At 40.0% G+C, this 13272-nt stretch overlaps 1 protein-coding gene across 1 annotated transcript in view; it reads left to right on the top strand.

Moving 5' to 3' along the window:
• sardh (sarcosine dehydrogenase) overlaps window positions 1-13272 on the top strand; it is a 65768-nt gene that overhangs the window by 12544 nt on the left and 39952 nt on the right. Inside the window, exons 9-11 of the mRNA XM_041234256.1 lie at window positions 3388-3517; window positions 5229-5315; window positions 8223-8313. Of these exons, the coding sequence (XP_041090190.1) occupies window positions 3388-3517; window positions 5229-5315; window positions 8223-8313 (308 nt within the window). The remainder of the gene's footprint in view (window positions 1-3387; window positions 3518-5228; window positions 5316-8222; window positions 8314-13272) is intronic.

Below are 13272 nucleotides of genomic sequence, written 5' to 3'. Positions count from 1 at the left end.
TTTAAGACCCAGCCTGGCAAATTTTTGGGATCAGTCTGCTATACAATAGGAACTGGATGAGCATTGATTGGCTGAATTGCCTCCTCTCATTCATAAACTTTCTTATAAGCCTCACAGTATCAGAAAGTAGGTAAATTACTTGTCCCTTTGCCTTTTTATAATGTAATCCTGAATTGTTAAAACATTTTTATTTTGATATTTCCAGTGTTAAGGTGCATAGAGCCAAGTTCAGGAACTGCTCTTCTGTTCCAAGTTGCTTTACATAGACAAATCCAAGGTAGATCAGCCAAAATGTCTTTAAACAAGAGTCGACATTGACTGCACAGCTCTGTTATTGCCAGCAATACAAAAACATCCCAACCCTTTTTGAGCCCAGCTTGTATACCAGAGCTTTCAAACCCTTGAGGAATGCTTCCAAACTTTAAGAAATTCATCTCTGTCTCGAAAATCATAGTATCAAAAAATTTGAAAGAAAAAATATAAAACTAAGACATACAGGAAATTCTGAAGAGTTGACAGATATGAACACATAATTGGAGAATTTGCAGCAATAACTAGAATGATTGTAAACATCATAACAACGCTAAAAGGACAGTGAAAGAAATACCGACCAGTACTCTTTACATTCAAACTTGAACTTAACAACCTACTCTGGAAAAATCAGCTCCACCTCCTGTGGAACTGCAGTATCCGAAGGTTAGGCATTCCATTGTCTTTCCTCCCAGGTAAGATGTGGTGCAGCTGTCTGGGTGTAGATGAAAAGTAATTTCAGTCTCTGTATCTTTTTAAAAACAAAAATAAATTAATCAATAAATGTGAGAGCCTGTTCCTCTAGTTTTATCAAGGTCTGATGCAAAGGCAATGTTGTATACTCTTTGTGCCCTGTATTCTTGTGCTAACATACAGCTCAACAGCAACTCCAGATTAGTTATGACAGGACAGACATGTCTTCATGTTTTTGAGATTTTAAGTACTTGCACCAGTCCAGTTGCATTGAGGAAAGCAGTGTGCAGGTGTTTTAAAAGTTCTGTCTCATATATCCGCAGTAGTCCACAGTACAGAATATGTTCCTGTCTCTATAACAGTAGATGAAGCACTAAAATAAAACACCTTTATCAATGTTAAACAAGTTAGTAGTAGCCCTAATGTGCATAATTCATCAAATAAAAGGAAATGCTGCAGCAGGATGCTGGATACAATAACTGTCAGTGTGATTCCACAAGAGAAGGCAACGTTAGTGAAGCATTTCTATGAAAATGGGAGCATTGCAGGAAAAGCCTTGCGCTGCCACCACACACAAAGAGGTCTTCGTCCAGGTCCCTGTATTGCGCAAACCGTACTAAATCTAGCTGTGAAATTGAAGAAACAGGAAGAGCTTGTGACCAGTCTTGGAGAGGACAGTCAGCAGCCCCTGTGGAAGCACTTGCTGAAACTGCATATGCAGCAGAAGAGAAAGCGCGCTGACATGCACCTGCTTGTCAAGTCATTAGCAGATTTTACAGTCAGTGGCCACCTTGATCCCTGATCTCATCCCGGCAGATTACTGATTATAGGGTCACCTCAGGGCTCATGTTTATCGGGGTGCTTTTCAATCGCAACCCATACTGATGGATGCAATTCGACGTGAAGAAGCTTGCATTCCCCAGTTCATATTGGATGGTTTCAACCTCCTCGATATGTTCTACCGTGTCTCAGCTGTGACTCTGCAAAGTGATAAGACTTTACGACCCCCTGATGCTAGAGCTTTTCATAGTTATTTATGTATTTACCTGTTTGTCTGAAATCATCCTTGAAGTCCACTGAAAGGGTTAAATTTTTGAGAGCAGGGCATAATCGTCCCTGTGGTGTATTTTATCAGTACAAACTGGTTTTGGAACAGTTGTAGTTAATTTAAGCGTTTGAGTTATTGAGTTATAACAGATTGGCTGACGTCCATAAAAACATTGTGAGAATAGAGTCTGGATATTCGGTAATCCTGGATATATTACAAAACACATGGTACAAACTTTACTGGTTTTAACACACAAACAACAAGAGTATTACAGTAGGTCTTAAAAAGATAAACCAATAATTGGATGGGCATAGGGGCTGAGTCCCTCCAGGGCAGGCTTTGTACTGACAGGAGCCTGAAGGTTCACTCACATTACTAGTGTTCAGTGAACAATGCATAGGACTTCAGTCTCCAATGCTATCTTCTGAGAAATATTCAATAGAACCAAAATCATTTACACAAATACTAACTTACAAAAGTCAGCCAGTGCAGTGACTGTGAAGCAGGCATGGCTTGTAAAGGAACCTCATTGAGCACAGCCCTACAATAAATAAAGAATTGCTCATATTCATGATAATCATTACATTACAAAACATTTGTATTAATTTGTTACTCCTATGCAATCCTGTGAAGCGCTATTGAAATTCATGTGAGTTTGCAGCCACTATTTTAAAGTGTAATTGTGCGCTTTGGCACTGCAGAAAGTACCACTAAGAGCAGTGCTGGTGTGCTTGCCTGTGAGTTGTGAAGTTGGAATCCAGGCCATTGCCAGCTGATACTCACTATGAATATAAAGATGGTGATATAATGCTTAAAAAAAGAAACAAGTAAAATAACTACATTGTTCTGCATGCAATATATTAAACTGGTAAATATGCAGTATACAGTGTGTCATTTCATGTAGAAATGTACAGCCAGAATGAAAGCATGATTTATTATAGTGTCTGGAGCACTAAACCCTTTTAGTTTTAGTTTTCATTATTATTTTTTTAATTACATTTAGAGATCAAGCCAGACAAAATTCATAAAGTGTTTTATTAAAATGTTCCTATTAAATGAATGCAGGCCATTTTTTTAAATAACCTTTCTGTGTTCAGCATTTACTGGTATAACCGTCAGGATTTCAAAATATTTGGCAGACAAATTGGTTTTATTGCACAGGAACCTTTAGGAAAGCTCAGAAGTGTGCTGTCTTTATGAAGAATGAGATTCTAAGGGTCACTTGGCTTTCTTTTACATTATACAAATAATGGTTCATTGTCTGCATAAACTTGACTAAACTGGAAAAGTCTTGATTGCAATGTAAATTCACCTCATTGTAACCCACAGTTTAAGCAATTCCAAACATGTGCCAAGGTCTTTTACTCCAAAGTGATGGTCTCTCTTTTTTTTTTCTTTGGTTAACAGATATAAAATAGTACTTTTTATTTTTGGTTTTTATAACTAGTTTTCTAATAATTTGTTTTCTTTTATTGCCCAATCGTGATCTAAACGCACTGGAACTGTATCTAGCTGCCCACCACCCATACAAGCACACCTAGAACACCTCAAATATGAAGCTCCTCAACTATGAGGAGAAAGCTGTGCTAAAGCTAATCAAAGTTTTTCTGTTGAAGGTGTCCGACCGCTTTGCATTCAGTCTGTTTGATCTGAACTGGGATGTCTTCACTCAGCACATAGAGGGAGCCATCAACCGTGTTCCTGCACTGGAGACAACTGGTATTAAATCTACTGTCTGTGGGCCAGGTACTGGACAGCTCCAGCCTCTGTACGGCTGGACATTAATATCTGTGTGGCCTGTGTGTGTGTGTGTGTGTGTGTGTGTGTGTGCGTGTACACTGTAAACAAACGTGTATAAGTAAAGGATACACAACAAAAAGGGTGAATCACATAAATATATTACTGCTTTATCTGCGGTTAGAATTTTGTGCTGCCCAAAAATGTGAAAATGCGCCCCCTACTGGTAGTGTGGCCGGGGTGATTAAACTACAATACATATGAAAGTTTAATACTGGCCCGAAGGTATTTTGATCATACTTGTTAAGTTTTGCTGCTGGACTTAAGACTTCTGTGTGTTACAGTGGTGCATCAATTCACTTTTACACACCATGTCTGGACCACACTGTAAATCTACCTGAGTTTACAGGTTGCACATATCCCCACAGTGGTGAGCCGGTAAGTGATTTAAGAGCCCAAGTTGGAGGCAGAATGGAGATTAAAAATGAATGAGGAGCTTTAAGTAGAGAAAGCTGCTGTCTGTCCCCTGGGCCTAATCCATATCAGTACTGCCTGGGAAGCTGGCCTGCGCATTCAGCCCAGGCTAATGAAACATGACAGGTACACAGTGGCACTTTCGCCAGAGCCAGAGCTCGCTCACTGCAGCCGCTCACTAACTGACATGGTAGCTAGGAGTCTCAAACCCTAGCTGAGGAGTTAGTGTTTCCTGTGTCTTATAGCCATGGCTCCTACTCCTAGTCCTCAGGAACCTCCAACAGTCCATGTTTTTGAATTAACTAGATCTTGATAAAACAGTACACCAGTTATACTCTGTGGATCTGCACAGAATAGCTGCATGTCTCTACAATACAAACTATATGATCTGACATTGTGTCCCAGTGGAAGATAATATTTCATGACTTCAATTAATTAATTAATTTATTTATTTTTGCAGTGCAAAAAAGGAAATAAAAACAAATACTTAAAGATAATCATGTGGGTTAGACTTGCATGCACCTCACCCTAATGTGCACTTAAAGGAATATGAATAAATGATATGTCTTTCCTTTCCTTGCTCTGCGTTTAATTTCCTGCTCTGGGTCTTCATGTGCCTCTGCTGCTTATCCATGTTCTAACTCTCATTGTAATAAAGGCTTCATTATAATATATTTTTAAATCTACAGTACTTTGTATTCATCGAACCCAATGGCAGAGTGAATCACTCTGTTCCAAATTATGTTGTGTTGATAAGTAGATACGAAGCGTGATATAAGGGGCTCATTGGTTATTCAGCCATCCTCACTCGCAGAATAACAGTACTCTATGAGCTGTCCTGGAGTTTCCTCTATGTATACATGTTGTCGACAAACTTGGAGTTTAACTAGTAATGCTATTGGTAGAGATCCTATAGTATGTAGTTATGTTTTGAATAAGGAGAATCTAAGCTGGGATTAGTGCGTCCTGCAAATTTTCTGAATGATTAGTGAATCAGTGGATAAAGTGCTCTTTACCTGAGTAAGGTTTAGGCAGTTTGGCAAATCGCTTCACACAAGCATAATATTGGAAGAACACTGAAGAACACTAGAGTGGTTACTTGACTGGTCATTAAAGCCCGTCATGCCATGTGTGTATGTGATTGTTTAATCTGTCTGGAAAAAAATAAATTCTGCTGAGAGGGGGGACGAGTTACAGTAGTTACTCTAAATTCAGCTTTTGGTAACGGTCTCATTTTTTCCCCCAGAATCTTTCACGGCTGACCACAAGCCCCTCATGGGAGAGGCCCCGGAGGTGCGAGGGTTCTTCTTGGGGTGTGGATTCAACAGTGCAGGTACAGTGGGAGGGGCTGGGTTACACGTGGGTTTCATCTCCCACATTGTTATCCTGATGCTGCTTCTTAATTTAGTATGAGAAGACTGAAATCAAGTGCACAATAATGTCAAAGATTTGTGGTTAGAGATTACAGATTGTGTAAACAGCACTACTTCAGGGATAATAACATGCGTTTGTTTGTGTGTTTGTTTGTTTAGCCTAAGTAAGTTGTAGTTCCTGTAATGATTGATTAAGCAATATGAGTACAGGTCAGTGCCCATGGGATCATGGAGATGGATGATCACGACTGGCATGGGAGAGAATCTGAGACAGAGTGACTGTATAGAGGGTAATGCACAGTGTCATTGTCATACATGTACAGCAGGGGTGGAGAGATAAGCCAACATCAATTACAAAGGCTACTGGGTGAGCTTCTCTAGAAAGGGCTGCTGTAGGGTTATTACATTCCAGCTTACCCACAGTTACTTACAATTACTTACAGAATATTTTTTTTTGCCCTTGGACTTGATTTGATCAAAGAGCACACAAACAAATTACATCCAACAGGGGCCATCTTCCCCCAAGGTAGATCTCCCACTCCCGGTGAGGATGTCCTCGAAATCTATTAGCCTTGTGCCGAGGTCGCTGTCTTGTCATAGTTCACACAATCCTATCTATTATAAAAGCAATAGATTCAATGACAGCATCACCCTGGAGCAGGTCTGTCTTGGAGGAAGACGACCCCTGTGTGATGTCATTAATCTGTGTGTGTGTGCTTGTATCAAATCTGCCCAAAAGGCAAATGTGCTGCTATTTCACACTACTGAGACATGCACAGGAACTGTACCCCTGAAAATGTATTATTATTATTATTATTATTATTATTGTTAATAAGTAGTCATTTAGCGGATGCTTTTGTTAAAAAAAAACTTAGTTAGTGGGTGAACTATGCATCAACAATTGTTGCTGCAGAGTCACGTACCAATGAACTGAAGGACGGAGCATGGGGAGGTTGTGACTTGTTCAGTGTCCGTGGCTGAGCCAGGATTTGAACCAGGGATCAAGCCCTTTTCTTTAACCACTGGACCGGCAAGTCTACCAGATATAATCTTGTTCTGTTAATGTTTAGTTTTAACAGTAGATTAATGCTTAATGGGTTACCCACCTGAGAAAGGAGGCATAGCGTGGAATCAAACATAGCAGCTGTAATATCCAAAGCCAAAGGGGAGGAGCCACTGCCATCTCCAGAGCCATGGGGGAGGAGACAATGGTGTCTCCAGTGCTAGAGGGAGATGATCTGCTGCCGTATCCAGTGCCTGAGGGGGAGGAGCTGATGCCGTCTCCAGAGTCAGAACGGTAGGAGCTGATGCCGTCTCCAGTTCCAGATTCAGAGGATGAGGGGGAAGAGGAGGAGGAGTTGAGGCCACCTCCACCACAGCCCCGACCACCACCCCTGTGCAACCCCTGTATGTCTGGGCCTAGTTTTCAGGTCACTGCACCACCAGGCACAGTCGTTCGCCCAAGTCCCCTGTCGCCTGTTCTCGGATCTCTTGCTGGAGGAGGCAGCATGGGGGCCAGCCCACCCTCCAACCCACCCCGAAGAAGAGATGGAGAAGATGGACAATGTGGGACTTTTAAAGGGAAGGGGTGGTTATGGTCATGTGTGTTTTACACAAGGGGGAGGATGTGTGGCAGAGCAGAGGCTCTGCACATGGGTGTGTATTTGGTGTCTGCTGGCCATCTTGGCTCAGGAGTGAAGAAACAGCCTGGAGTCAAGATGGCCACCGTTTGCACAATCACGTTTATTTGATTATTTCATTGTTTAATTGTGTCATTGGAAAAGTGTGGAATGTTGCCAGGTGGTGATTGGATGATTAATGTTCAATCACCCCTGCCAACATGCTATAAAAAGACCAAATAAATGTGTGTTTATGAGAGTGTGGCGTGGAGAGCAGAGAAAAAGACAGAGAGCAGCAGGCTGTGCTCATTGTTTGTGCCCTGGATAACCTGTGCTTGGGTGTTGTATTGTGTTTAATTTTGTAGTGTTTTGTTTGTAGTGTTTTGTTCAAACCTTTTGTTTTGTTCCTGTGTTTTGTTTGTCTGTTTTGATTTGTTCAATAAAGGTGTGGGAGTGCTAAACTCCAGGTTCTGTGTCAGGGTCCTACTGTTTCAAAGGGCTCAGTCCAGCTTTGCCCGAGAAGCTGCGCCACAGTATCATACAAGGAGCCCATCAGGATACCTATCATACCACGGTCTGCATAGCGTGATGCATGTCATATTGTGATATGTGTATCGTTACGTTCCTAATATCTAGGGAGACGACCCATTTACAATTGACCTAGCAGTTTTCATGACATTATTTTAGGAGAAGTCATTGTATTCTCACATCAGAGTTTTGGGGTAACGGACCACACTGGCACCAAAGCGAGCAAGCATAGGTGAGCCCAATGGCCTTAATCTTGTTTTTGAGTTTGATATAGGTAACAATCACTTTACTTTTTCACATTACTGATTTTGAATTTACAGCCGTGGCGGATGGATGCCACTGACACTTATTTGAGTAGTACCAGGAATGTCAACAGTACTGGCACAACAATAGAAAATTGAAGATTATTGAGATTTTGTTTTCCTTTTAAACAACATAGGAGTGAAGACTGGTGCAAATTATTTAGACAATTATGGTTAAAATTCCTCACCACCCTCTGCATACTTGACTACATGAATCTGTGCTATGCAAAGACTACAAGATTGAGATGAGGCTTAAATTAAATTCACCAAACCAACCGCTGAGCCACCTAACCCCTACCATAGTTGTTATTTAACTGCATGAGAGGTTTTTAATGTTTAATTAATATTTATGTAGTCACCTCTCACTTGGGTGGGTATGGAGGGGAGTTTGTGAATAATGAGTGCTGTCTTTCTCTAGGGATGATGCTTGGAGGAGGCTGTGGAAAGGAGCTTGCACACTGGATAATCCATGGCCGTCCAGAGAAGGATATGTATGGATATGACATCAGGTACTCTCCCTTGCCTTCCTCTTCTGGGCTACTAGAAAGCTATGCTCTCTGTTTAATGTGCATGCAAGAATGAAGGCTAATGCTGGACTGTGTATCTCTGTAAACGACCGAAGGCAGAAGATACTTCATGATGCATGTTAATTTATGTCATGAATTAGCTTTTCACAGAGGGATTTATTCCAATTAAGTATTGATACCATTTAAAGTATTGCATCATTCTGATTGTGTTCTGCTTCAAACACTTGGATTTCTGTGTGGAAGAGACACTCATACTGCAGTGCCCGTACAATGCATCAAGAGATCTCTTGTTTGATAAGATGTCATGTTTAGAAAACACCTCTTTCGATTCAGTTCAGTAAGTGTTGGCCTCTGCACTGTTCCCCTTAATAGTGTTACTGTTTCAGTATTGCATTATTAAAATAGTCAGACTCTTAAAAGGAGTTGACAAAGTTAACCCTAACCGATACTTTTAGCGTAGCACAGAAACCAGGACCAGAGGACACTGTTTGAAATTAAGTGGAGATAGACAGAGGGTTGGGGACACTTCTTTACACAGTGTGGTGCGGGTATGGAATGGGTTACTGTGGAAAAGTCATGCTGTTGATGCTAAATCACTGGGATCCTTTAAGATCCAACTTAAGTTTTGAGATAAGTACAGTACTAGGACCTGGACGAGCATTGATGGGACAAGTGGCCTCTCCTCATTTATGCATTTTCTGATGTTCTTATGTCCCTAGTGTGTATAGATATGATGAAAGTAAGGACATGATTAGAATTATAACTTGCAAATGCACTGTTTTTTTGGGGGGAGGGTGGCGTGGTGAACCTTGACATTTTATTGAATAGCACTTTTGAAACTGGAAAATAATGCAGCACTGTTTTTTTGTTGTTGTTGTTTTGTTTTCTGGCACTGTTTCTAGGTTTTTTTTTTGTATAAATTATTCTTCATCTCCAAAGTATTTCTAGTGATTTTTGTGCATGTTCTCCTTAATTATAGATAGTACTATTTTATTTTTCTAACAATCAAATCTATCTGTAAACCGATCTATCTACCTTATACTCTATATGAGTATTATTCACTAAAAATTCAGTAATTGAGAGCTTATCTGCAGCTCATACAAGGGTCGATGTAAGAATATGCGCAAAGTGATTTGTGGGTGCAAAACCCTCACAATGCATGTTTAGAAGCCTTAAACTCTGATTTTAGCAGCCGCTAAAAATGTGGCATGTGTAAAGAATGGTGTTCACCTGCTGTTCTGCACCCGCAATCAAATCTTCACTTTGCCATCATTAATCCATTAAAATGATGTTAAAGTGCATTCAAATGAAGAGCCTGGAATTGGGCGGGGTCTGGATGCTAAGTGGCTGCAAGTATTATAATGTGATGCAATGATTTTGCCCTGCACTTAGGCAGATGCTGACCTTCCAAAAACTTTACACTTCTTATACAAGATGCAAACCATTGTAGAAGCGAGTAACTAAGAGCTGTATAAAAGCACACACCTGCAGAGACCTGACATTGGCTTCAGGATGGCTGCTGTGGTTCACTTCCTGATGCGGCGACTCTTGGCTCTTGTTGGGGAGAGGCAGGAACACGTTTTGAGGAGAAGGGCAAGACGACGAAGACCCCATATATTCAATCCAAGGGTCACTTTGTTTGGGATTCCGGAGGATTCGGTGCTAAACTGTTATTGTCTCACTCCGCAGATCATCCTAGACCTAATAGCTGAATTGGCCCAATCCACCTTTTCCAGAGTGCTAAGCAAATTTCTGGATGTCATGCTGAAAAGGTTAGGCCAATGCATATCATGTCCAAAGGATTCTAGCATAATTGATGTTGGCTGAGGCTTTTCCAAACAACTGTTTCATACTGAGTGACCTCAGCCTTAAGGACTCTCGGCTCCTTCTCAGAAAACATTCCTTTTGTTTTTCGTGCACCAAGAGGACATTGCTGCCCTTCCTCTGACATTTATTTTTTATTTTTTTGGTTTGTATTTTTGGGCTCTACAAATATCTTACAGCGCCTACTGCTCTCTCTACTCCAAACTCCATCACCTCTGGGCTGCAAGTGTGGCCGCTGTATAGACTGATGCCCTCATTGATACCCTCAGTATCACAGTTGCGGCTCATTATTTGTGCGTGTTGAGTAATTTGCATTGCTCTTAAACTTACATAGGGCACAGTGCTAAATAATTGCCTGGCCTCAATGCAATTTGAATTTTGCATCCGCAATTATTTGCACTATGCCTATGCTTACATCTATCCCACAATTCTGTGGTCCTTCTACATCCTCCTTAAATATCTGCTTCTGTTAGCCAAGGAGGCCCCTAAAGTAGATGCCTGTTCTGTTTGTTTTTCAAAAATCCTTTTGAAACTAGATTACTGAAACTTAACAGCATTATCAGAGAAATGATGCTGTTTAAGTGGAAAGGCCTGACTGAGGTTTTGGGTTGCTAAGCAACTGTTTTTTTTTTCCCCCAGAGAGGTTTTGTCTGTAAGTGAACATGGATATATTGCAGGGAAGATATGAGTTACACAACAGTATCATTACATTTATATTTAGTGTTTTTATAGTGCTTTACAAACATCAATTACACAGAGCAGTTATGCAGATTATCAAGGTTTTTGTAACCACACCAGTTACTGGTATAGAGCAGAATACACTTGGTCTTTCTTACCTTTGGCTGTGCTGGAAACCAGATATCTAATAAGTATTGTTTTACTGGAAACAGTAGGAAACTATTGTCTTGCATGCTATTATACTGCACATTCAGATACTTTTACAGATGTTAACTTGCTCCTGCAGCAAAATAAAGAGTCTGTTGATAAATTGTAAGCAAATACAAAAGAATGCAGAAACCTTGATAAAGCAGGCTCATAAGTTACTACATTTCTGAAAACAGTTTTTAAAGAAGCATATAAAATATTAACATGTGCATTGTGTTGTGACATGACATGTCCCCAGATGGCATTAGCTCACTCTGGTCTCGCAGGCGCCTGCATGCTCTGTGGCAAGTTGTCATGTTAATCAATATCAACGTGATCCACAAGCTGCTGCTGAGAATGCAGTCTGTACATGCCATCGGAGTTCTGGGTTTGAGCACCAGCCTTTATCTTATCCAGTCATTCTGCTTAAAACCTTTTAATGATGTCATACTTTTATCTTGTAGTCCAAGTCATTTTACAATTCGACTACAAACCATGGATTTAGATACAGTTAACAAGTAGTGCTGTTTTATGACCGGTGTTATTTTCCTGGTGCTAGTCAATCAAACCATACATAGGAGGACACCCCTCAAACACCACCATGTTTGTAAAAGGTTCAAAATCTTAAAAAAACAAAAAAACAAATACATGTAAAGTCTGATTGAATGTTGCTGAAAATCATTGTTTGTTAATATATATATATATATATATATATATATTATATATATATATATTATATATATATATCTATATATATATTATATATATGTGTGGTGTATATAATGTGTGTGTATTATTATATATTATATATTGCATTTATATAGCACTTTTTATACAAAAGTATCACATCACAAAGCACTGTACAGTACATAGCAGAAAAAAGAACAAACCACAATACATTTGAATAGCATGTAACACATACAACTACCACAGTCAGACCATTTAAATAACAGTATACACATAATAATACAAAAGCAGCAATTTTAAAGTTACATTAAAACTCATTAAGATAAGAAGGCCATTTTATAAAAGTGCATTTTTAGTCTTGACAAACGAATGCAGCGCATTCCATAATTTAGGAGCTCTACAAGGAAAAGCCGTACCTCCCATCTTGCTTTTGTTGACCCTAGGAATAACCAGCAGCCCTGCATTCTGTGATCTCAGTGTGCGGTTTGGAAGATATTGGGTCAGTAACTAACAAGGTGTTAATCCATTCAGGGCATTGTAGTTTAACATCAAAGTCAGTTCTATACTGCACAGGTAGCCTGTGTAAAGAGGCCAAAACAGGTGTAATATGTTCACTTTTCCTGGTTTTAGTCAGAATTCTAGCGTTGGTTTTCTAAACAAGCTGCATGTGGAATATCACACACCAGAAAAAAAGTACATTACAATAATCCATTCTAGATGAAACAAAGGCATTCATTAGTCTCTCGGCATCAGATTCTGAAATAATTGGTCTAAGTTTGGCTATGCTTCCCTAATGTGAGTTTCACGTGATAGATCAGGATCAAAGATGACCCCCAAACTCTTAATTTCTGGTTTAAGTTTTGAAGAGAGACTGCAAGGGTCAAGCTCATGTAGTCCCACATTTCCTTTTAGTTGGTTCTGTGGTCCCGTTAGCATAACCTCTGTTTTATCGGAATTCAACATTAGAAAATTCTGTGGGGACCTAGAATGGAGCCCTGTGGAACACCACAGACAACTTCCAATAATGCCAGTTTTACCTCCCCTGAAAAAGATTTGAACCAGGATAGGACAAGGCCAGACAATCCTACTGTGCTTTCAAGACGATTCAGTAGGATTGAATGGTCTACAGTATCAAAGGCAGCACTTAGATCAACAAGAAGATCATTTACCTCTGACAAGGGCCATCTTGGTGCCATGTGCAGCCCGAAAACCAGACTGAAACCTCTCGAGTATACCATTAAGTGTTAGAAACGTTTGTAATTGAATTGCAACAACTCTCTCTAGAACTTTATCTAATAATGGTAGGTTGGAGATTGGCCCATAGTTATTGAGGACTTTAGGGTCCAAACTGTGTTTCTTAAGCATAGGCTTTACCACAGCTACCTTAAGAGCTGAGGGAACTATACCGGACGAAAGGGAACCATTTATAATGTTTAAAATGTGGGTATTAATAACATCAAAAACATCTTTAATAGTTTTGTAGGAATAGGATCAAGAGAGCCTGTAGTAACTCTCATATGTCAATCTGTCACTTCCTGTAAAGTAATCAAAGAAAAAGTAGCCTTA

The sequence above is a fragment of the Polyodon spathula genome, chromosome 33 (assembly GCF_017654505.1).
Source record: "Polyodon spathula isolate WHYD16114869_AA chromosome 33, ASM1765450v1, whole genome shotgun sequence".
Lineage (NCBI taxonomy): Eukaryota > Metazoa > Chordata > Actinopteri > Acipenseriformes > Polyodontidae > Polyodon > Polyodon spathula.
Note: the sequence above shows the minus strand (reverse complement) of the source record. Positions and strands in the feature narration are given on the sequence as shown.